The 25,130-nt window shown below is 50.5% G+C and overlaps 1 protein-coding gene across 4 annotated transcripts; it reads right to left on the bottom strand.

The window, feature by feature from the left end:
* Positions 1-66: 66 nt before the first annotated feature.
* Positions 67-19,764, bottom strand: GNB5 (G protein subunit beta 5). 4 transcript variants are annotated; one of them, XM_082060736.1, is made up of 11 exons: positions 19,651-19,764; positions 15,296-15,432; positions 14,180-14,221; positions 13,385-13,461; positions 11,797-11,929; positions 7,646-7,789; positions 4,549-4,640; positions 4,379-4,427; positions 1,829-1,925; positions 766-932; positions 67-455 (listed from the first exon to the last, which is right to left on the bottom strand). In XM_082060736.1, the coding sequence occupies exons 1-11, from the start codon at positions 19,760-19,762 to the stop codon at positions 444-446; spliced, it is 1,062 nt and encodes a 353-aa protein (XP_081916862.1). In that variant the 5' UTR covers positions 19,763-19,764; the 3' UTR covers positions 67-443. The 4 variants fall into 4 exon arrangements, with proteins under 4 accessions (XP_081916862.1, XP_081916865.1, XP_081916863.1 ...); XM_082060739.1 differs by having other exon boundaries at positions 15,296-15,424; positions 19,651-19,734; XM_082060737.1 differs by lacking the exon at positions 19,651-19,764 and adding an exon at positions 18,808-18,902.
* Positions 19,765-25,130: the final 5,366 nt, after the last annotated feature.

The raw sequence follows: 25,130 nt of genomic DNA, 5'->3' as shown, positions 1-25,130 counted from the left end.
ACCAAAATTCAATGTACTCCTATGGAATGTTTCCAAAGTCTTATGCTACATCCTGATAATATCAGGTATCTTTTTTTCTTTTTTTTTTTTTGTTAACTTTAAAAAGGAACTCAATTCATGCAAATAAATACATCATGTGCACTGAAAGACTCAATTCTATGATACAGGTGACTTCAGAGAAAAGCCACTTTATAATTATCTAAACTAGTTCTAATAAAATAAGATAGTTTCAAAACAGAATTAAAAACGTTTCGTTTTACTACAAGTTGCTGTTTGCTATGTGTTCAAGCAGATTATGTTTTCTACCTAGTTGTGTTAACCTGTGTATTCACTGTCCCTCCTCTGTAGTGTTGTGAGTATTTGATTTTGAAGGGTGTTTTTCAATGCAGCTTTTGCAGTCCAGAGGTTCAGTCTTCCTTTGGTTCTGCACACAGGATCCCGGATTAAGCCCAGATCTGCAAAGACAGAATTGAACAATCATTTGCGACATTGTCTATTCTATTGAATGCTTACTTAAAATTTGGCAAGGCAGTCAGAGCAGTGGTTCAGAGCATCAGCAGCAATTATATTCTTTAACCCAGAAGTTCAAAATTTAACAGTTATGCTAGCACTTTGCTGGGATTTTTTTTCAATTTGAATTTTCTGCTCATGTTTTACACTGTGGTTTTATATCCCTCAATTTTCCTGTAACAACCCTTCCCCTTCACCCCCTTTTTTAAACAAAGGAGGAAAGCAGCAGCGGAAGCAGGTGGTCCCAGCGCTTACCCGGAGAGTGTGGTCCCAGGAGCCCGAGCAGAACGCGGTCCCGTCGGGGGACACCCGCAGCGTGCTGACACGGTTCTCATGTCCGAACAGGATGGAGACACGGGACCCTTTCAGCACGTCCCAGACATTTATGGTGTAATCGTTATAGCCTGCGAACAGCAGGCGACCTTCAAAGAGAACGACGTCTTACCCAGTGAGCTCTTCAGCAGGCAGGCAGCCCTGAGCCTGGCGAGCGCGCTCCCGCCGGACCCCCGCTCCACCGCTCAGCCGCCCACACCGAGCCCTTTGGCATTTATTACTTAAAAGTATCGTCAAAATTGAGCTAAACTACATAGAATCTGTTCGGTCATTGGAGATGTGGGATGATTCCAAATCAGGGCAGACTGAACAGCTCATGCAGGGTCATAATATTTTGTTCAGCCTTTAGGCAAGAAGTTGAATACAAATGGTTGGATGAGTAGCAGACAATTTGGGAAGAGATTCATTGTCCCCAGCGGGACGAGCCTGTGGGGCTTGTGACCGTGACCGACACATTTGTTCCTGTCCCAGGCCGGGGACACTTCACCACCCCCCGACCCCACACGGAGGGAAGACTCGAGCTCACGCCTCCGGATCTGTAGTCAAAGATGGCGACGTCTCCATCTTCATGCTCCTCTAACATACTTTTACTCTCTATTAATCATTTATTATCCTTTTATAAACTATTTATGTGAGTGCACTTAATAGTCTAGTTACATTTCATGTTTCCTTTGAAATGTTTTTAATCATTATTGTGAAATTCTAGCCCAGCTGTAGTTAATGGCAAAATATTTCCTGCCTTCAGTAGGGCCAGGAAAATATTTTTCATTGCTACAACAAAGCAATAGCCAGCTAGGTTATTTGAAGAGTCATTATTTTTGCAGGGGCAAAAAAAGGGCTTCCATGCCTAAAACGTTTCTTTTGGTACTTAGTATTACTTTTGATAACTTTTGATAACAAACACTTTATCAAGTTAAACTGGCAAAATTTCACAGTTCCCCTCCAATCCCAACACTAAGATAACCTTCCAAAGTTCAGGTCTCACCACTGAGAGAAAAGTCCACACTGGATGCTCCAAAAATGATGCTCTCTTTGGAATAAATTGCTACTTCTCTGTCTGCACGGAGGTCATATAGACGACACTAGGGTTAAAACAAAACCAACACACGGGCTGGGGTCAACGGCTACGACATTTCATTGTGAAAACAGGAGTGGGAAGCGCTGCAGCCTCGTGGGCATCACGAGAAGCAGCCGCTTGGCTTCTTTCCTTCTGCTGTTTCTGCCCACGGTACCCAGGACTCCTCTGGAGTCTGACGAGGGATATCAGCAACAAAATTGTATAAAAGGAGTGAAGAACTTGCTTTTCTAAACCACTCATCGAAGCCTCCTGCCTGTCCTGCTGCACTGAGGTGAGCGGTGCGTTTTGGAGCACGGCTCCCCATCGACAGCCCCCATCCCCTTGCTTCCCCAACACCAGGGCATCCTGCTGCTGGGGGGTGCATGGGACACAGTCCCTGAAGACCAGAGTTTAAGCACAGCTGGAGTCTGTGAGACAGAGGATTAAATCTCTGGTCATGTCTGAGAACATGGAGCACAGGGCAGGGTGCCGGGGAGCCCCGTGGTGCGGGGACGCGGGTGGCGGTCCCTGCTGCGGGTGCCACAGGACAGCAAACAGCCCCTGCGCTGCGGGACGCCCCGTCTGAGCAACCTACGTGAAAATAATTCATGTGAAATAACACATTTTATACAGATCTTTGGTTTTCATTTCTCATGGAAAACCCCCGATGAGCGCTACAAACCCGCACGTCCTGTTTTTATAATCTGTCAGCACACTTAGGCTTGTTCAGCATGGAAATAACGCACTGACAGACACCACTTCATTGCCACGCAGAAAGGCAGGCTGGTAGCCCTGAAATCAAAATGCACTTTCAAAACTATCTGAATGGAAAACCTTCCTCAATAAGTTAAGTTTAAGCAAACACTGGCCAAACAGGCTTGCTAATATTAAGACTTTACTAACGATATTCAAGCCTGCACATAAAGGAGAGGCTGTTTGGTTCGCAGGGAGGGTGGGATGTCAGGTGTGTCAGGTCCAGGTCTCCCAGTGCTCCACGCAATGAATAATTCCATCAGGCTGTCCCGACAGGGAGCTGGGTCACCGCGGGTGACAGCTCTGCCACGTGAGCAGACAGTCAGCATTATCTACTCCTTGAAATCCTTAAGTACGTAAATCAGGTCAAGGATACCAGTCAGTGTATCAGTCCCTAATGCTGAAAACACCAACCTCTTCATTTAAAGAACGAAGCAGATGGAAACTGCCAAAACCTCTGTCAAAAGCACAGAGATGGAATTCCCCACTCTCCCGCTCAAGTCAGGGGTGTCAGGAGTAGTTAAGGGAGAAAAACCCCATCAAATAAATTAATAAGCACAGAAGCCCAGAGCCTGTGGTACTGGGCATAAAAAGAAAGTGCTGTCATTGGAATTTAATGATGGACAGTTTCTCCATCTGACTCCCTCAGCATCTCAAGTGCTCACAGTCCTGCATCCAAATGTGTGGAGAGGCACTGGGCTCACAACAGCTGAGGTATTAATTTATAACAGCAGCTTTTGAGACCTAAAAGCAGTGTGCACTCTCTCCAGAAGAGCCTTGGAAGGTCTCCACAGCCAGTGCAGACAAAGGGAATCCTTCTGTTGAGTTTAGCTAGCACTGGAGCAGACTCCAAACATGCCTGGAGGGCAGAGTACTTCAGAAAGAGCCTTCACCCTCATGCAACCCGTGTGACATTTGGATAAACAGGAGAAACAAGGTGCCAGGAGCTCTGGAGTTACACCCACCCGCCAGCCCAGCCCCTGCAGGGCTGCGGTACCCGCAGAGCCTGGGCCCCCATGGGGACCCACCAGCCAGGGCACACAGGCACCAGGAGGTTAATGGCTTTTTGCAGGCAATGTGCTGACCGAAACGACCTGTCAATATGTACTGTGCCCCTCCTAGCAGCTTGCTCATAGCTTAGTAAGATCCATAAGAGCTATTGTACCATCCAGGATGAGCTGGAGGGGTGAGTCAGGCAGTGAGGAGCTGGCAGTGAGTCAGGCTGGCAGGAGGTGTACGGGGCCAAGGCCACCTGGGTCTGTGTTCTCAGGTACACGGGGCCGTGGAGGCGCTCAGCCCCGGCCCCTCCGCCTGCCGGACGCGCAGGCTCCTTCACCCCCGCGCTGCTGCTCCGGCGCAGCCTGCGGCACTTCGGCTGGTTCCTCCCCCGTTCTGAGCAACAGCTACATGAAACCAGACCTCCTGCAGTAAGACAACTGATTCTGATCGTGAAACTTCAAAACACAGAAAATCTGAAATGAATATTTGAACAGTACCTGATGTAGAAAAGTTTGCAGAGGTGACCTACAAAGCGTTACTATATTTTCCCTATAGCATTATATATACTATTTAATATATATTATAGCATTATTATTTCTGTAACTTTGGTGTCACAGGCCCAGTTTAGTCACTTGAAGTTCTCTGTGGATATAACCTCATGTTTTAAGAAAATCTGACTTGGGAGGTAACAGAACTTCCCCAAATTAGGTTGCTGAATTAACATACCGTGGCATCGTCTGAACCAGAGGCAAAAGCGTCTCCACTTGGGTAATATCTGTGCATGAGTAAAAAAAGACCAGAACACATTACATTACTTGGATGAAGTCAGACCTCAAAAATAGCCCCAGTGCATTGCTCAACATCACAAATGTGTCCTCTCCCAGACACACACTGACCTGACACTGTTGATATCTGAATCGTGGGTTTCAAACGACTGGATGCACTGACCAGACCGCATATCCCAAACCATGGCTTTCTTGTCACATCCCTAATAAGACAAAAAAAATCACTACAGTCACAGAAATGGTGACATTCACCCGTCATGTGTCCAGCTACATTCAAAGGCTCTGAACATCACTGCTCCAAGGGGATTTAACCAGCAAAGCAGAGCTGGCCGTACCGGTGCCCCAAGCTGGAGCAGCTGCAGTTGGAGCAGAATACGCCAATGGGGCTGGAGCCCCAGCGCTGCTGCCGAGCACAGGGGTGCAGCCAGGCCGGGCTTTGCACGGGCAGCCCCAGACTAACCCGCACTCTGCAGTCCCACTGTGCCACAGAGCTGCAGAACCCACTCGCTGCCTCACCACTTAACATGCCCAATATGAAAAATTCATACCCAGCACTTAAGTTTTATAACTAAGCCTTTTCATACACTGAAACAGAAAATAAGTGCAGCTGGAGGGTACCTTGCCGAGCCCCCATCAGAGTTAAGCCCTGCCTCCGATCAGAGTTAAGCCCTGCCTCTGATCAGAGTTAAGCCCTGCCGTGGCTCTGCACCCACCTGCTCAATGGTGTGGTTGGGATGAGAAAAGAAGCACCACAGCATTTCTTCTCATTGTCAAGCTCTAACCTGCCCTTCCAAGCTGTGCTTTGGAAAGATCATTTAACACTCAGTGCTTGCTCAGCACCCTGAATGCTTTGGGCAAGGGGCTCAGCCCACGGCGTCTGCAGCGTCCCCGGGGCAGGAGTCGGCTCCCACCCGCAGCGCCACGCTCTCAGCTGCGCTGTCTCGCTGCTCTCACAGTTGCAGCGACAGGAGAAAGAACACGGACTTTTCTTTTAAGAGAGACAGGAGATGTTAATAACTACGGCCCTGCTGCGGGGCAGGATGCGGGTGGGCTCGGCTGGGGGGCTCAGCCCCTCTGTGGCTGCTGCTCTGCAGAGCTGGTGTGTCCTGCCCCGCAGACCATGACACATGTGAGCTATTTTTAAGCAAATAGGATTGTTAATTAAATTAAACAATCTCTTCGCAATTCATATTTCTCTCTCTTTTTGTGAATTCTTGTTAAAATGAAGTTCTAGGGTTTTTACTAATGATGTCATTATTTAAAAGAGGCAATGTTCCTTTGTACTGACTTGTGGTTTCTGCACCGGGGAAACCAAACAGGATAGAGAACATTTTGGACTCAGCATATTTCCGTCTCAAGCCTCGCCACAGCCCAAGCCCAACCCTTTGTATTGCTTCCATGTGCACTGTTCTTACTGACCTCGCCGGCAGTCGGGGGGCAAGACTAATCAGACAAGCTGGTGCTTCGCCTCCTAAGGTTTTGAAGAAGAAACCAGCAACCACCTGTGGAGAGATGGGCCCCCAAGTGCCTCCCAACTCGCCCCGAGGAGCTGCGCTCACAGGGCACCAAGCACAACAGCCTGGGACGCAGCCCTGAGCTCCCTGTTAGGTCTTCAGTGGGTCATTAAATGTAACAGCACCCAGTCTACACACTGGTGTATTCGCAATGCTTATTCCAGCTCAAGGTTACTGTATCACACAGGCACAATGCACAGGGAGTCTCTCTGCGCCACCATACATACCTTCAGGTTGCACTGTTTTGGCTGCACCTGCATTGACACGGTATAAGACACTTCACCCAAGTGGTATTTTGCATGTGATTAATTAAGCAAGTCCCTGTAAGCACGGACATGTCCAAGCTGCTACATCCACACAAGTATGACATATTCTCTTAGCAGCACCATAGCTGCTTGCGATTCTTTGCCCTATAATAAGCTGAGCTGTTCCCAGGGAGAATGAATCTGTCCTTTCTGGGAAGCAAGCCTGGTGACAGAAAAGCCCGGGAGGAGCAATGCACTGGGATGGAATCAGCTTTCAGTCACGCTTCAGAGCAGCTGTGCTGGCAGCAGCCACACCGGGCCAGCGCGGGGCCCCGCTCCTCCTGGGCCAGCCAAATTCAATAAAACAGCCATCACAGAGGAGGTCCAGGGTTTTTGTGTAGGGATGAGACCAGGACTCCGAGCACAAGGGGAACCTCCTAATCCATTGTCAGCATCCTCCGATACAGGGACCATTTCCACCAGCAAGCACAGGACCAGCCCTGGTGGGGCTCAGAAACCAGGTACCTTCAGCAAAGTTACGGCAGCAACCTGCCTCCAGCAAGAGAGGCCACCTCTCAGCTCCTGCCAGCTCTCACCCCACAGGCCATTTCTGATGGGGAGAAGACCAGGAGCACCTCGAAAAGCAGCTGGGCCCACCCGGTCACCGTTACGCCCCCCTGCCCGGCTGCACGCCAAGGGCTCGGCTGCACGCCAAGGGCTCGGCTGCCTGGGAGCAGCAGGACGAGGTTTGGGAGATGCTCTAGGTGCTGTCCCAGACCAGTCCCGCAGCCCAGGAGGTTTGTGTGTTCCCCTGGGCCAGGACAGGGAGCGGGCAGCGCTCAGTTGGCAAAGGGGCTTTGGCCACTGGAAGGCACAGGGGACTCAGCAACAGCTGAAGATGTGGCCGCACCTCATCTCCCTGCTCCAGCCTGGCCCGTGTCCAAGCCACCCCTCGGTTCCTGGGAGGCCGTGAAGGGACACGGGGCGCACACACTGTCTGTGGCCCCGCTTCGATGCCCCGAGCAGACGCCTGGCACAGCCGCCTGGCTGCAGGGAGCTGGGCACAAGGAAGGAGCCAAAGGCGGCTGTGGCGCGCTGTGCCGGCTCCCGCGCAGGACTCGCACCTCCGCGCCGCACGAGCCGCTCCGGCTCCGAGCCCTTCCCTCCGCGGGAGAGCCGCTGTTTTGCTCTCAGGCTGGATTGCTTTGCTGTGGGGTGGAATGTGCTAAGTAAGCAGCACTGCAGTCAGAATGGCTGGGTGGCTTTGACCCCTCAGTTAGGGGTTTAATTTGCTCCAGCTTGGAAAATGTGCTTGCAATGAGTGGATTGCACTGGGGCTTCCAACACATACTCCAGCACTCTCTCAGTAAGATCACAAACCTCTTCCTTTGCTGCCTTTTCCCTTCCACATCCTTTAATTTGCTGTTATGATAGGAAGCTGCTGCTTACCCCAGAGACAAACGTGTTTCCCGTTTCCGAAGGGGCCAGGTCCAGGCACAGGACATCGGCTCCATGGCCATGGAAGCTCTGCAGGAGCTGCCCGCTCTCGACGTCCCACAGAGCACAAGTTCCATCTCCACTTGCTGTCAGGATCTATAGGATGTGGCAAGAAGAGTCACAATACAAAAATCAGCACATGATCTTCAAGTTCACGAAGAAACAAGTGACATCGTATATATATACACCAAGGACAGCTTTAATTTAGTGAAATATTTTGCAATAAATCAAAGCCATAAAAACAATGCGAATCTAAACACAGTTTATGTTTTTTATGAAAAGAAGTTAGAGTGGGAAGGAGAGCTGTATTGACACAGCTACACCTACACAGTGTTTCGATAATGGTCAGCTTTGTGGGGTTTGGAGAACTGACGGCACTAAGCATCTGCCGGTGTTTCCAAAAAGGAGGTAGAACCAGACCGGTATTCCTGTCTGCTCCCGTATTTAACCCTATCCATATTTAGGCTACTGGAATTCAGCCCGGGTAAAGAGAAGAACTGTTGGAGTTAAGTTTACCTGTATAACTCTATTTTTTTTTCTGCTTGAAATAAGCAGGTTAAACCAAATTGATTTGGCTTAAGCCATGAATTTTCTGAAAGCGAAGTAAGCCTGTCTAGACGGTTGTTTGGTAAGTCCATCACCTCTCACTTGTCCGAAACCATTTGTGTGTGAAAGGGCTGGAGCACACACTGACCAAACACACTCGCAGCTCCGCTCGGCTGCTACAGTGCTTGCAGAAAGCGCATGTGATTAACGCTTGTTATTGTGGCTAAATCCTGAGGATGCCCAATTGTTCAAATTTCCCCTTGGCTGTTATGCAATCACAAATTCTGTAGGTTGAAAGGGTCCCTGTGCACCAGCGTGGAAGGAGGCAAGGCTGAACTTGGGAGGGTTTTTCTCATGATCAGTGAGGAAACCCAAGGGATCCCAGTAGGTAGGTAGAAGTTAAATACTCTTCAAGCAGAAAATTGTGGTGAAACCATTCACAGAGTTGCATAAAGGTTGAACACTGAACGTGTTTGACAGATGCTCCAAAAACTCCTCCCCCAAACAGAGGTCTGCAGAGCTGCGGAACGGACTGTTCCGAATCCCGTCTTACTCTAAGATGATAACGGCAGAAGTCCTGACTTGTCTTTCTGGCCAGCTTTTGAGCCTAGATCAACGAACCTCTCTGTTCTGAGGAATATTTGTATTTGGGTGAGGAATGAAGACTTTTGCGCTTGCAATAACGTGTAAGAAAGACATGAGGGGGCCAGGAGCAGCTATAAGTGTAAGGGAAGGGTCTGTTGGCAACCCACAGCTCCAGCTAACACTGAAAGACAAATGTCACAGACTCAAGCTCAGGGTATTGCTATTTAAAAACAAACCAAAACAAACCAAACCACACACACACCAAGAGTCCCAAACCAGAAGGGAATTGAAAAGTTTTGCTACCAGGCTCCAGCTTGCTGCTGGAGGGGGTGCAGTGGTGCTGACGGGACCCTCGCCTGGTGGCAGAGGCAGCACTGGCCAGGGCAGGGACACGGCAGGGACAGCTGGGATGCAGGGACAGCAGGGATGAAGGGATGGCAGGGATGGCAGGGATGCAGGGACAGCAGGGATGCAGGGACATGGCAGGGACAGCAGGGATGCAGGGACAGCAGGGATGAAGGGATGGCAGGGATGCAGGGACAGCGGGGATGCAGGGACAGCGGGGATGCAGGGACATGGCAGGGACAGCAGGGATGCAGGGACAGTGAGGATGCAGGGATGGCAGGGATGCAGGGACAGCAGGGATGAAGGGATGGCAGGGACAGCAGGGATGCAGGGACAGCGGGGATGCAGGGATGGCAGGGATGGCAGGGATGCAGGGACAGCAGGGATGAAGGGATGGCAGGGACAGCAGGGATGCAGGGACAGCGAGGATGCAGGGATGGCAGGGATGCAGGGATGGCAGGGACAGGGTCCTGCTCGCCAGGAGCACGTGCAACAGAGAAGAACCAGTGGCAAGGGCAGTGGGGACACCCTCGCTCTGCTCATCCGCCATCGCCCCAGCCCCACCCTGCTCCTCAGCCCTGCCGTACCGCCCTACGCGAAACACTCGAGACCCCAATCAACTGTTGCTATTATTACCCACGAGCACTGTCACATTGGGAGCGCTGTCGCAGCGCAGAGCTGCAGATCCCTGATGCAGGAAGCGAGGCTCCGGCTCCCTGCGCACGGCGCTGGGGGCGGCTCGCTCTGCCCACACTGACCTCGGGCACCGAGAACGGGGTGCGCGGGTCGCCCAGCCCTGCAGCTCAGCGCTCGTCTTGGCACAGGGTGGGGGGATGATGAAGAGCAAGGATGAGACCCCCCTCTTCCAGCACCCACACAGCCTGAGAGCGGCTTTAATCAATGATGAACCACCCCCAGATCTCTCTTTCCACCACACTGCCCGCGGGCACACCAGCTCCTGAGCTCCTACCCTGTCTTCCCTTTCTCTGAGGGAAAACCACGCTGTAGTTCAAGGTCAAACCGCCACATCCCTCAGGGCCAGCAGCCGGGACGGCAGAGCTGCTCCGCACAGCTGGGACAGCCCCACAGTGTGCTCCTGGCACTGTGCACCCGACTTACTGAATAATTTCAATTCTGAGGCCATTACGTAAAAGGAAAAGAAGTTCTCTAGGATCCCCTAGATAACAGTGTCCTAACAGAAGCTTGGCCAACCCACCTGCTTGTATTTGTTTCAATAGTATCATGCAATGCTCTAAATGATCACTAATAAGCCTACCAATCACAAGAAAATTTATTTTTAAAGTATTCAGAAAAATCTCTGCATCACTGAATATAAAGCACCTAAATCCACTGTGGTATTATTTAAGAATAGTAACACATCACCTTCAATATCAATGCAGTTTGCTGCATTTAATGCGGAGAAAAAAAGACCCAACTTTCCTTTTTTATTATAAAGAACAAATAACTAGTTTTCCTTTCATAGAATTTAATCATGATGTATAGAAGTATGGACAATAAAAGAGAATATTATTTTTCTATCTCATAAACCCCACTCCATTTAATTTAGACTGCTCTAATTACGCAGGGCTCCTGTGCAGTAAGGTCAGGGCTGAGCAAGCCTGAGCGCTGGGTACCTCCACCACTTGTTTCCATGGCAATGGACTTAAATTAGCACCTCAGAGGCATTACAGAAACCATAGACAACAACACACTCTTGGGCATCTCACGTCCTGAAATAGAAGCAATGAGAGCTGATGTTTCCTTTGGAGGAGCTCCAAATATCTGGAAGAAGGGGACAAGGTGTTCCCTTTCCAGCAGCTCCGCTGACACGGAGCAATGAAGATGCTCCTTCTGCCACTTTGGTGCAGAGCTGCACTGAGCAGAGCTTCAAACAAACCCAAAAACCTGAGAGGACAAGGGGATTATCCCGACTCCTTTCATCACCTTTCACATTCCTGGAGAAAGAGATCCTTGAGATATTCGCTACAGAGGAAGGCTGGCCTGGTCTCAGAAGACCTGCATTTAGTCCCTGGCTTTGCCATCGCCCTGCGAGACGGGGACAGCAGCGCCCCTGTCCCTGCAGGGCGCACCGGACACCAGCGCTGGCCCCGTGGGACCGTCCTCAAGCTCAGACATCTCACTTGGTACAAACAAACAACACTGAGAGCAAAAGCAAAGCTGGCCAGACGTCCAGGACAAAGCGGGCAAACAGCACAGTCTCCATAGGCACAGCACACACCCAACCTAGTCCTGGCCAAAGTGGGGTTTTAACTATTTGTATTAGTTTGAGCTGCTCAAAGCAGAGCCCAGCACAGCCCCTCTGAGCAGAGGACACAAGGCAGGCGTGAGCTCCCCGCGCAGCGGCGCCAGGCCTTGCGGGCACGGGGCTGTGAGCAGCGCTCCTCACCGCAGCTTCTGCAGCGCCTCCCGCCCCAGAGAGGGTTTGCAGCAGCCCCTGCACGGGGCTGTGAGCAGCGCTCCTCACCGCAGCTTCTGCAGCGCCTCCCGCCCCAGAGAGGGTTTGCAGCATGGGGCAGGACCACGGAAGGTTCTACCGGCACCACGGAGGAGCGCAGCCCGCGTTAGGTGCTGCTGGTCGGCGAGCGGCGGGCAGGGAACGCATTTACCTGCATGTCTGAGTTAGTGAAGCTGCAGGCTGACAAGTAGTTTGTGTGCATTGCAACCGATTTCTTCTTTGCAGCCATGTTTTCGTTTTTGTCAAATGTCAGAGGGTACACAGAACACTTGTTGTCCAGGCCACTAAAGAGAGTAATAATAGCAATGACAGAGAGAGGAGAACCGGTTAAAACTGCAACAACAAAAGGCGAGCGGTGATAAGAAGGAAACCACCTGTCGTGGCTGCGCTGCCAAACCCTCAGGAGCACCGAGGTCCCCACGGCGCGGCCGGATCCCGCAGGGAACCCCAGCTGCCCCCAGCCCGGCTGCTCCACGGAACCTCGACAGCTGCACACCAGAGCCTTCCACCCCAACCCAGTTTATAAACGGCACTGAACGAGACCTCACGAAAGTATCAACTGGGAGGTGACACGGCAGTCACCTCAGGGTTAATGTTCCACGTACAGCCAAACTGCCATTTCTCTGTTGACACCTGTCATTGTGAGAATCAGTATTTCAGCACCATTATTTTATCTACCTTAATAAATCTGACCTAGCTCCTGTGGAAGAGATGGTAGTATAGCAAGTAGTGGGTGTGGAGACAGGTTTAGAGGGGTTTGGAAAAGACAACAGAAACACTGACCTCTGTAGCTGTTGTGTCCCTCCGGGACACTTGCAGTAGTTAAGCTGTGTCCCAGGGTGCAGGACCCTCTTCTAACGGGTCTGACTTGTGTCTGACCGTTCTCTAGAGCCGTGGCAGACCAGCCCTGCCCTGACCCCAGCACACACAGCACCGGGTGCTGGTCCTGTGCCTTGTGCTACGTGCGCAGCACGGAGCTGACAGCACAACAGAAACACAAAATCAGCTGGTGCAACACATATACACGCTCCCTGTCTCTTTTACAAGGGTGAAGACAGAGCTTTCTTGCTATTCTTCAAGTTTTAGTCAAAAACATACAGTTTCTGGACTCTCTCTCCACATGCATTTGCAAGTCTGCCTGTCTGTCTGTCTGCTGCTCTCTAGACTTGCAAGCTGCACAGTCGAGGGTCCCTTTGTTCCTCTCTCGCCCCACACCTGCTCTGTCTGCCTGATCCACCCAAACCCTTCCTAAAAGATGTTTTGCCAACATCTCATCTCTTTGTTTTCTCCCCTGCATAAACTCTTTTAGAAAACTTGGAGATTATCGAGGATGGGGTTACTTTTCCTCACCCCATCTTGGCAAGATCTATTTGTGCGCTGGTAATCAGTAACAACTAACCTTCTCTACATCGTAGAAGAGAGTGCAAAGTAAGAAGAGGGTTAAAACTACTCTCCCAACACACACAACCAAACTGGAGCAGGGGAAGCTGCATGCATGCAGATTCCTAACCCATTATAGAAATGCTGAAAGAGGATTATTTTCCAAACTTACACGACAAATGTTATCGCACTGAAGTCAGTGGGTATAATGTGTACAAGCCATTATGAGAATAGAATCAGAGGCACTGAATGCAGTCCTTCCGCCCACAACCCCTCCAGGCTGTCAGCATCTGAAGGCACCAGGACACCGCTATGCACCAAGCTCCTCTGCGTAAGCAGCTGTGGAAATGGGAACTTACCCACAAGCAATGGCACATCCAGATGGGGCATACGCACACGCCATCACCCAGGTACACGGCATCGTCACCGCATGTTCCTGAAACACAGCATCTCTTTAGGCTGGGATGTCACTGCTTCGCTAATCGGTGCGAGGAAAACAGCCCAGAGTGGTAAGTTCATGATCTCTGGGGGACGTTCTTGGGGTCAGCGAAAGGCACGGGTGTTGCCCCAGGCACAGCTGACAGGTAAGGCAGGGACAGCGCTCACTGCAGAGCCCGCGGAGCACAGCAGGGTGGCGCGTCCCTCCCTCACACTTCCCACCTGACTCACGAGCCTCAAACTTATCACAGAGCACGTCTCATTTGGGTCGCTCAGTGCTGCAGAAGGTCCCCACTGCCGCACGTGTACACGCGAGTTCCAAACAAGCTGTTTTCTCCGCTGTGTGGAGCAGGGTGCCCCCAGGCAGCCCTGGCAGGGCCTGCAGGAGCCGCAGCACCATTTCCCAGCGAACACCATGGCTGGAAGATCCCGGGGTGACCACACAGGGCACCCGGTGCGGGGGTTACCGGGGAGAGCCCGTGCTTTGCTCTGCCCCGCCGGAGCCCTCCCTGTCAGCGCCAGAGCCCCCACCGTCCCTAGCGCCTGACGGGGACTTTGCGCAGACGGGTCGCGGGAGGTGGTTTGCCCGTTGGTTGGGGGTGCCGGTGGAGGTCTGTGTGTTATCCCAGCACCCTGCCGCCCCCTGCGGCACCCAGAGCCTCAGCCCCCCATCTCGCCCCAACCACAGAAATCTGGCTTCTGCTGGTCTCACTTGCCTTGTTCGTGGTGAAGGAGTCCCACACGATCACCTTCCCATCCTAAATGAAAACACACAAACGAGAGAGGCCTTACAAACACAAGAGGTGACCTGTATCACACATCCCTTGCCGAGCTGACAGCACTCAGCGGGGCTATTTATGGCCATTGCCCAGTTTATTCATCTTCCCTTTCCTGCCTTTTCCTGGTTTTCTCTTTACTTCTCACTACACTTAGCCATTAATTATCCACTGATACAATCTGCTAAATAGCCACCAGAAGAACACTCTACAGAGAGCAACACAATCACCTTGTGTATGCCAGCTACACTCACACCAGTTACTGTGCCTTATGCAGATAACGTCGTTATCCTCCCTGCACCATGAAAGTGAAATGTTTATTACTGAGCAACAATTGTTGCTGTACCTGGACTCACTACAGTTCTTAAAATAGAGTCAAAAATGCATTACAACTTGCCTGTTCAGCTTTCTGATCTACACACCGTCATCTTAACCACTTTAAAAAATGTGACATTAATTATTAACAATTATTCTCTTTGCTGAGATCACCATGAATGGTAAAAACTCACAGTAACTGAAGGCGGCTCGCAATGCAGTTGCCTATTTTTATCCCTCAAGTGAGACCCCTGACAGATTTCATATAGGTCAATGAACAGCTGTGAGATGCAAGGAGCTCACTCGCTGCCATTCTGGGCTCAGGACAAACCAGGGCATCTAGAAAGTCATTATCTCATGACCTCCTGCAGCTCATGAGAATGGTCTTGAGCAGGTGTTAGGGCTGTTTTTCTCTGAACACATAAACTGAAATTGTTACTAAATATTTTGCCTGTAAAGAACAAGGAAATAAAAGTGGTGTCATATGAGCTCCCTCTCTTTTCTATTGTAGTAGGGAACATGGTGAAAAATTGTGTATGACTGGACAATAAATATTGAGGGTATTAGCTACAACAGGTATAGCGAAGATCAGAAGTTTGGATTTGTGCTCTCTAAATAAATACATTGCCAATGAACTGCTCTGAGGGCACCTGAAAAACATTCATGATGCACACAAGTTATCATCTGCCAAGCGCAGCATATAGCACAGCCAAGGGACTTGCCCAGCGCCCAGCAGCGTACCTGCGAGGAGCTCACGATCCTCCTCTTGTCTTTGCACCAGTCCATGCAGAGCACTTTGTTTCCATGGCCCTTCAGCGTCCTCCTGGTCTTCATGACGAACTGGCCCAGCGCCTCCACACGCTCTGCCACCTGATGGACTGCAAACAGCGCGCGGTCAGAGCCCCAGCAAAGCCCGGCCCTGGCAAACGCTGACCAGCAACGTCCCCCGGAGGAATTCACCCACGGAGATGGAGTCTATGGCGCAAGGCAACACACTCTGCTTCAGAGCGGCAGGTGGATGAACATATTCACCAGATAACGATAAGGATTGATTCACTCAGGGATTGAGTTCCAGGACTGCAGGAGCTGAAGCTCTTGCAGACCAACACACCCAAGTACAACTGGAAAACCGATTACCATTTTTCTCCTCTTATTGGGAAATCCTCAGTCTAGCTGAGGCTTAAAGTGCACAGCCAGCCTGCAGCCTAACGCATGCCAGCCTGCAGCCTAACGCATGCCGCGAGGTGCTCAGCAGAAGTGAAGATCACTGCTGAGTCTTGGAGGAAAAATCATACAAAAGAAGGGAGTAAGCAACAAATCACCCAAGTGTCACGGGTAAAACGCTGGTTGTGGACGTGAGGCTCCCACAGCAGTGGTGCAGCGTGATGCAGGCACCGGTGCTGGAGGCCTCTGCCGTGCCAGCCCTTCTGGTGGCCCAGGCAGCACTGAGCGCCAGGACACAGCCCTGCGTGAGCGGAGAAGCTTGGCATCTGCTATAGAAGTGAGCTACTTCTCAACGGTGTCTTTGGACACTGAGGACTTCACGGGTGGGTCAGCTTCCCTGAGTAACACCCCCTTGTGGAGAAGTCAGTTCTTTCACACCTTATTTAATGGCAGCACTTTCAGCTGATATCCTTAAAAACCCAACAAATTCATATTTCCAGTTGTGCAAATGCACTTAGACATAAAATTCATGTGACTGCAGGGGACACAACTAAAAGGAGCTGAGCGGGGCCATGATCTACCCCAGCACACTGCAGCAGCGCTGACACCACACGGAGCATCGGGAGGGTGGGAGCTGCTTCACGTCTCAGAGCTGAGTGGGGTCCTGGGGCAGGAGACCTTGGCACCAGAATTAACCATGACTCTGTTTGGAGCAGAACCAATAAGATCCAGTGCTTCCCTGTTGTGTTTGTCCACACTGAAACCTAAGACGACCCAGCTGCTGTCAGCTAAGGGGGCAATGCCCGGGTTGGACGTTTCAAAATAAACGCAGAAGCTTTAATGAGCTGGTGGAGGGAATCTCAGGCTTCTCGTTGCCCTGCTGGAGGCTGAGCTCCACATCCTACACGGCAGGGGATTGCTGCAGAGCTGCATCCCTGCTTCGCCCTCCATCGCCTTCCCAGAGCTGCGGGAAGGCTGGTGGCCGGGGGCTGCGGCAGCGCTGGAGCAGCAGCCCTGGCTGGAGAGGGTCCTGGCACAGGGCCCGGGCAGCACTCAGCCGAGGGCACAGCCCGATCGCCGCTGGATCAGCTTTTGAAGAGCTGTCTTCCAGAGCCGCCAGCCCCACAAGCTGCGCCAGAACAACGTTCTCACCTGAAACCTCTGCGCGTGTGTGACCACGGCCCCCCGGCCAGGGGACAAGTGCTGGCCACATTCCTGACAACTTGCCCACACCGTCTCTAGCAGGACGTCAGAAGCAAGTTGCTGAGAAAGTACCATATAAACCCACTAAGGAAAAGATACATTTCCTCCTACTTTTGCCCGTGGAAGCTTGCCAAGCGATCCAATCACAAGACGTGAAAACACAGGACAGACGGTTATCATAGCAGCTGGAAAGATGCTTGTGTCCAGAACACATCTGAAAGAACAAACGTTCCACAGACAATGGGCAAAGTGTTTCCATTATGTCAACGCAGCCGGGTCTGCGGAACGGTCTGGCTCAGCCTCACTGATTCCCTGAGGACGCTTATCTCCAACCACAGCCATAGTAACCCTGCACCCGCCTAGCACAGGTTTTGGAGTCAGATCATTATTTTTAAGCCTTCTCCAATATTGTTTCAAGATAGTTGAAAATTATGCACTCAGGCGAGTAGATCAACTAAGGCAAAGCAGCAGCTTGAGCGGCTTTATGAAGGTCCAGATAAAATAGGCTATTTTTCTAAAACATCTCATTTGGCCGGAACAGGAGGTGTGGACTTGATGCAAATACTATTGGGTCTATGATCTGTTCCGTGCTGGAAGTCAGTTGGTCCTAATGGTCTCTTCTGGCCTTCAAAATTTATGAATCGCACGAACAGAACAAACTGTAACAGAATAGAATCCTTAAAATTGTAAGACTGCAAATGAAATGCACGTTTGGTATTTCCTCTTTCTATCCACATCTTTGAGAGCTGCTGTTCAAAAGCAGTTGAACAAACAAGGGCAATCCTAGTTCAGCCAGCTGTTTGTCTTGGGAAACACGGAGGAAAAGTCATGATCAGAGCAAAAAAATGTGAAAGAGACCATTTTAAATCAGAAAACCAAAACCAAACCAGAAGAGATCCTCTATTCTGAAACTTACAATCTCTGCGGAAGGAGTTCCAGGGGATAATTTCAGTGCAAAAGAAAGCTCTGATACAGAATCAATGACATAAAACATCATGAAGGAGCATTGTTCTACAGCAGCGTAAGACTTTTGTCTTAGAAATCACGTCAGGGCTAAGGAAACGGCCTCCAACAGAAGTTTACAGATTTGACATATGACAAAGACACAAATATCCTGTGACTGTCAATGACGTGCACAGCTCTGGAATCCCTGCAACCAGGTGAAACTCTGCGAGCAAAAATGGATTGAAGTATATGCATAAGGGGTCTGTTAAATAGAGGCCCCACTGCTGCTGATACCAAAATTATACTGTAGGAATATGATGATTTATGGTAAAGTTTCTGTAATGAGGCCATCTCCATTTGTTTAATGATTCTTATTAAAGGGACACTCATCTAACATACGGTTGTCTAATTTAGGCAAGAAAATGCTCTATTTAGTCCAGAAAAAGATCTTTTAATCCTCCCTTAGCTGCAATTTAAGAATGCTTGCCAGTCCCTCGGTCTTACAAACACTAAGAGCTAAATAAATCACTAGAAACAAGCTCAGGTTCAGATACCTTTTCAACATTTAAGGCATCAAAAATGATAAAAGTTTTAATGAGACACTAATATTTCTGATAAAGTGGCCTATGTGATTTCAGAGGAATACAGTAACTCACATGTTGTTCTAAAACAAAAACAAAGACCCAAACCCAAAAAACCCCTGCAATACATTATATCATAGTTATTATAAAAATAAAATGATTGTTATATCTCAGAACCGATGAATTAATACCTATCTGAGAAGATCCATACAAGTAAGGTTAGCTTATTTGCTCCTGAACTGGGGGGTCAGGGTTGAAACCTGTCCATGTCATTTCTGGTATGTTAACTGTCCATCTTCAGACTGCAGCCGATACCGGTGAGTTACGCATTGACAGCTCAAGCACTGACTCACCGCGCACCTCTGAATCAGCATTGGATCCCTGCAAGTTGTTTCCTTGGGGGCAGGCAGGGAGAAGGAGCTGGTTCGGGAAATAACGGTTCTTTTCAAGCCCTTTCGCCTTGTGTGGAATCCTGGCCTCGCTAAACCAAATTCCCATCAACTTCCACAAGGCTGCGTTCAACCCTCCTCCCACTCAGATGCGAGTTAAAAGGTTGCAAATAAATCTCAGCATCCACTGAGGGGGATATTTCACGGACTCTTCCCCTCCCACCTCCCCTTCACCCCAAGGGCCGTGCGGGAAGCGCAGCTCCGTGCGCGCAGCCTGAGCCAGGCCGGAGCTCCGCGGGCTGCGGGGCTGTGCGGGGCGGTGCGGAGCTCCAGGGCGGCCGCCCCCGGGCCCGGCCGCGCTGCGCGGCCTGAGCGCCCAGGAGGCTGCGCGGCCGCGCTCCCGCTCCGCTCCCCTCCGCCCCTGCGGAGCCGCGTCCCGCTCCCGCAGCGCCCCGAGCAGTGCCCCGAGCAGTGCCCCGAGCAGTGCCCCGAGCAGTGCCCCGAGCAGCGCCCCGCTCCCGCAGCGCACCGAGCAGCGCCCCGCTCCCGCAGCGCGGCCGAGCGCACGCAGCCGCCGCGCTCCCCGCTGGGCGCCCGCAAACACGGACAAGCGGCTGCCGTGGCCCCGGGGGCGGCTCTCTCCGCGCCCCGCTCTGCCGGCCCCGGCCTCCGGCTGCGCTCTGGCTCCGGGGCGGCGGCAGCAGCGCGTTTCCCGGTTGGCGGCGAGGCCCGGGCCGCCGTGCCCGGCGTGCGGCACCGCGCTCCCCGCCCGCCCCCGGCCCTGCCCGCGGCCCCGCGCCCCGGCCCCGCTCACGCTCCACGTCGTGCAGCTTGGCCCGCTCCTCCTCCAGCTTGCCCTTCAGGCTCTCGGCCTCATTTTTCAGCGATGCCAAGGTCTCGTTCTCGTGCAGCCCCTCGGTTGCCATCTTTGCAAAGGAAGCGGGGAGAGAGAGGAGGTGAGAGCGGGCGGGAGGAGGAGTTTGCTTGCCTGGCTCCCAGGGATGCTGCTGAGGCTCCTGCTGCCTCAGCAACGCTGCCGGAGCCGGCCCGGGCTCCCCCCTCCCCATGCTGACGCCCGGGGCCGGGCTGGATGCTCCTCCAGTACCTGACCAGACACTGCGTGGAAAAACACCCGTGCGAGCCCGCAGAGCACGGCAGGCTCAGCATCCCGCCGGCCCGCGGGCGGGCAGCGGGGACCGGCCTCACCTCTGCCCTCCTCCCGCTCCGCCAGCCGGTACCTGCTGCACATCCCGGGCCATTTTCACAGCCCGAAGCTTCATTTCCTCGGAAATACATGCAAAAGGGTGTTTCTGCTTTGTACCCAAACCTGTTTGTACCCGAAGTTGCACACTCTATAATGTAATGAGGAAAAAAAAAAAAGTAATAATTCAATATAAATTTAAAATATCAGACTGGAAAGACAGATCCTGTCCAACCTTCACAAATCATGGCTCAGCACCATCATTCCCATATACCCCTATAGGCAGGGGCAGTAGGAGAGTTAGCTCAGGTCTCTGGCCAAGCTTCTGTGCCAACAGGACAGACGCAGTGGCGTGAACCCTTCTCACCTATGCTTTGAATGAGTTCCTCATGTTAAAATTTTGTGTTATCAGGTGTTTGGCCTACTTTTTTTTTTTCCCCTCTTAAACCAGCCACCCCTTTCCCCTGCATACAGATAAACACATTAGGGTCTGCGCCCTTCCCAGACCTTGATAGTGGCCAGTTTCCAAAACCCCAAAGGGAACAAAGAGCTTTCTGGTTTGGTGTGAGCTCTGCGGGCTCTGCACATGGCCCTGCAGCTCTTCTTTCCCTGTGAGTTCCTTAAAAATCCTCTTCTTATTATTACATTAACTGTCCTTGATGTACACAGAGTAACTTTGCTCATATTGACTCCCGTTGTCTCCCTTTAGTCAGAAAATGGACAATGCAATGGCTATCGTTCAACCTGGTGATGTGCCAGGATTGGAACGGGAGATAAGAAAATACGTGTTTGCAGCTGTTGTTTAGACTCGGGGCACATCCTGGACACAGTGTGGGTCTTGGGGAAAATACAAATGCTTTCCCACACCGCGCTCAGCAGCCGTGTCACTGTCCGACCGCAGTGCAGGGCTCTAAGGAACCTGGCTTAGATAACATCTGTACGTCAGACAGACACAGCTCTGACAGGGGAAAGCCCAGGTTTTCTTGCCCTGCTGACAGAACAGCCTCACTGCCTTGGGGAATGGGATTTAAAAGTCCACAAAGAATAGCAGGGAAGGTGAGAGTCTTTGGGAACCGTACATGTCCAGACTGATACCTGATACTAGTCCTGAGATGACAGGGATAAGCAGAGCCATGAGGTGCAAGAAAAGCCTCTATGAGCAGAGCGAGCTATAGAAGTGTGAGATACACAGCGTGTATTTCATGAGTTTGAGTATTTAGCTCATCTGACCAAGCTGTTTCGCTACCCATGTAGTCATTAGTTAACCAAGCAAAAAACACAGGTGAGAGTAACGCCATCTGGGAGCTTTCGCTGAAATGAACCAGAGTTGGATTCAATTAGAGGATAACACAGTGCTAGGTCAACTAAACAAGGAAAACATTACCATTTAGTAACCAAACACAGCTTTTTGTTTCTCCCTTTTCATAAAATCTAACCATACTGAAAGCAATGTAGTTTTAACAACAACAATTCCTTAAAAACAAACAAAAGTAATAAACAATTGGTTAACGCAGTATTAGAATTCACTACACTGGGAATGAGCAATCTCTCATTTTGTTATCCCTCAACATGTGTTGGTTTTGGGGAAATCAGAAAGCCTGGCTGATGGAAATGCATGTGTGCTCCTGATGGACTGCAGTTAGGAACTGCATGTGTGGATCAGCCGGTTGTACAGCACATCACGCACGTGTTTCCACAAACGCCTGCACAAGGCCGGCGAGGATGTGTTGTGTGTTTTGGTATGAGCCAGAGCACACCCACCGCTCTCAAAAAAGCAAAGGATCCAATTTTCCTTCCCGTAAGTATTTCAGTGCTACTGCAATGAGCGTTCTGCGTTCTGAACATTTCTTTTAAAATCTTTTACAAAGTAGATATGAAGCAGCAAGCTAAGGCCAGATCTACCAGAAGGCTCTGGATCCATTGCAGGGCTCACGGGCTGTTGGGTGCTGACGTCTCAACCTGCGTCCACCCAGCAGCTGTTTCGGGGCTAGGAGTCGAGTCTAACTTCCAGAATGCGAATAATAGGGAGAAAGTTGCAGGAACTGTAAATAATAAACAGGCGGTTTCCTGCAATTCCAGCATGCGTTTATCAAGGCATGCAAAAAATGACTGGATAAATGGCTATTTATAAGCTGTTGGCCAAGAAGGACCTGATCAAAGCAGCAATTTCAAAGTCGGGAGAAGCAAATAAACCAGGAAGGGACCGTCCTTTGTCTCACAGTCATTACATCTAAATTTCCTCCTAAACAATGTAAGGCATGAGAATGTGCTGTGTCAGCCAGTGAACAGCACGACCAAACGAGTGCTATCTGCCTGTGGAACAGTGCTCTGTAAACACCGCCCGCGGAACCTTCCAGCACTCCTGCAGAGACCATTTCATCCGACATCCTAATGCAACAAACTATTGGGCCCTACTCATGGCTGAGACCAGTTCCGAGGAGGAAACGTTGAAGGATGTCTTCTCCAACTGATAATACACAATGGTTCGGGAAGCTAAATAAGACTACCCCAAGTTGGAGCAGAATTGAGACAACAAAATTCTTCAGTTTACAAAAGGAGTTTTGGAGACCACAAAGGTTCACCACCTTAACTTTGTATTTCATCTAAAAACACCCCACTGTGATGTCTCTAGAACAAAGCTCCCACCCAGGAGCGTGGGACATCACCTCACCAGTAGTGACCGGAGATTAGAAAGCTCCAACATGGTCCTTTCCTCGGGCGGGTGCTCTGGAAGGACCTGCTGGCTGGGCTGCTGGGTGTGCTGATCTCTCCCACTACACCTTCCGTGGCGATGCGCAGCCATGGTGACAGAAGACACTACACTTATCCACCTTATCCTCATTGTAGCTACTTCCAGCCTTCACCCAAGTACCACATGTGGCATACGAGACGACACGTCTCAGTGTGAAACGTGGGCCATGACAGAGCTGTGACAGCACTTCACTTGTGTCTCGTTTTTACTGAGACAGACTAGATCAACTTCGCATCCCCTGGTCACTAGCGAGTGGCTTTCTCAAGATCACAGGCCAAGGACACTTGCACACTTAGAGCGGAGTTTAGACAGGCACGTCACGTTTGCACAGCGAGTGGAAAAAGGTTACAGCTCTTTCCCAATCAAGAACCATGAAGTGTCTCCTCAAGGCCCAGGGCAGCCCTGCTGCAGGCTGCTGGAAACTGGGCGTCTGCAGAGCTGCGTGCTTGCCAGCCTGCAGGCCTAGCAATGCTTATTTGCTCTCCAGAAAAACCTAACCTAACAGACCATTAACACATCCAGCCCCCCGGTTTTGCAGTCTTTACGCATTCTGGCTGATAAAATCAATAACGTACCATTTCCACACATAGCGAGCAGTAGCTGAGTTGTTCTGATTTGATGTAAACAGCCCTGAGGGGCTTCTCTTTGGAGCACTTGTCGCATGGACCAAATACAACTGCTAGGAAGGTCTGGTCGCACATCTTTGCGGTCCGAGAGAGCTGAAAGAGAAGGAGGGAGGAGTGCATTGCAGCCCAGCGCAGAGCCCCTGCGGCTCGGCTGCCTATGGGCAGCTGCAGGACGGATAATCTCTCCGGGACTAATCTCTCGGGCTTGACGAACTGGCACTATATGCAGGACACTCACATGCTCCGCAGATTACATTTTGATGAGGAAAAATACGAAGCAAAATATATATATTGTTATAATGTGCACTGATTACACATTGTTACAATGTGCACTGTGCACATGGATTCACTACACGCAGGAAGTTACTCTTAGTTTTCACTTAATTATTGGCAGCAACCAGAAATGTATAAAAACAGCTGGACTTGTGAGAAACTGATCAACACTTATTGTTTTTCCACTGCATTAGGAAACGGTCAATGTTTCACATTATTTATAAAGCTGAAAAGATGGGCTGGGGTTCAGTCAGCAGCTACAAAAACGTTGTGAACAACGTGCTGCTTGAGCAGAAATGGATGCTCCAAGCACCGAAAGCTGGGCCACAACGAACACGCTTTTGTTCTGGAGCCAGGTGGCTCTGGGGATCAAAGCACTGCCACCAAGGGAGAGCTACAAACTGCTCCAGAGTCACAAAAACAAACAAGAATACTGCAGTGCCGTTTTGCTCTGTGCATTTTTCATAGGGAAAATGGGACCTTTCACCACTGGCATTAGTTAGATATGTACATAAACACTTTATGGTTAACAACCAGAAGCAGCTATTGCAAGAGAGATTTAAATGGAGAAAAAGAAATTCAATGAGGTATGCAGATTTTAGAACTTGTTTGGCTCGACATGATATGAAAACCAAACTTTATTCTCTGCACCTGCCTGCATTCTGATGCTTATTCTGAAGTATTTCAGCAGACTACTTGAAAAATGAGATGATAGACTCAGAAATGCTGTTGTTGCCTCCAGGACTTCATAACTTCACCCAAAACACGCGGGTGGCAACCTGTCCTGAAAGGAACTACAGCACGTCAACCTGACATTTGCATGGAGCTTTCAATTAGCTACAGGCAATCACTGAGGTTTACATCCCATTTGATGAAAAGCAGCATATATATCCTGAAGTTTTCAATGCGTTCTTCTGCAAACAACGGGCCCCAGAGCACGAGCTGCCCGGAGCTGCTGTGCGCCAGCATTGCTCGCGCCTTGGAACCGACGGCAGCACCAGAGCTCATCGCTGCTGGGTCCTCCAATCTGGACTATATGCAGGAATAAGCTGGACTATCTCCAGGAATAACCTGGACTATATGCAGGAATAACCTGGTATTCCCATGTTCTTAGAATCTGCGGTTCCCACTGAGGGCAACTCAGGTGACACCATCACCGGCCAACTCGTCTTTGAGAGGAAAACTTTCGCTTCAGAAGAAGCGTAAAATGAAGGTATTACAGGGAAAATGCATTCTTAGTTGAACAAAATATCATTACTAGATGCTTCAGACAATAAATACTCTGGGCAGATTTAATTTTTGATGAAGTGTGAGAATTTGCTGTAGTAACATAGAGGGTGAATTGTACCTGCTCTCAGTATTTTACTTCCAATGAGATTATGACACATTATAACATTTTGCTACCACCAAAAACTTCTGAATAACCAAAAGGCAGTATTATA

Source organism: Streptopelia decaocto, assembly GCF_964273445.1.
Source record: "Streptopelia decaocto genome assembly, chromosome: 9".
Classification (NCBI taxonomy): domain Eukaryota; kingdom Metazoa; phylum Chordata; class Aves; order Columbiformes; family Columbidae; genus Streptopelia; species Streptopelia decaocto.
The sequence above is the reverse complement of the archived record's forward strand: the minus strand, read 5'-3'. Positions and strand labels throughout refer to the sequence as shown.

What these genes read in the sequence shown, in the direction of transcription:
- GNB5 (XM_082060736.1), bottom strand. Translation starts at nt 19,762, where the DNA reads ATGGCAACCGAGGGGCTGCACGAGAACGAGACCTTGGCATCGCTGAAA. An exon ending in GGATGTGCCATTGCTTGTGG is followed by an intron (nt 11,930 to 13,384) that starts GTAAGTTCCCAT and finishes TACTCTCTTTAG; the next exon opens with TGGCCTGGACAACAAGTGTT. An exon ending in CTGGTTCAGACGATGCCACG is followed by an intron (nt 1,926 to 4,378) that starts GTATGTTAATTC and finishes TTTTAACCCTAG; the next exon opens with TGTCGTCTATATGACCTCCG.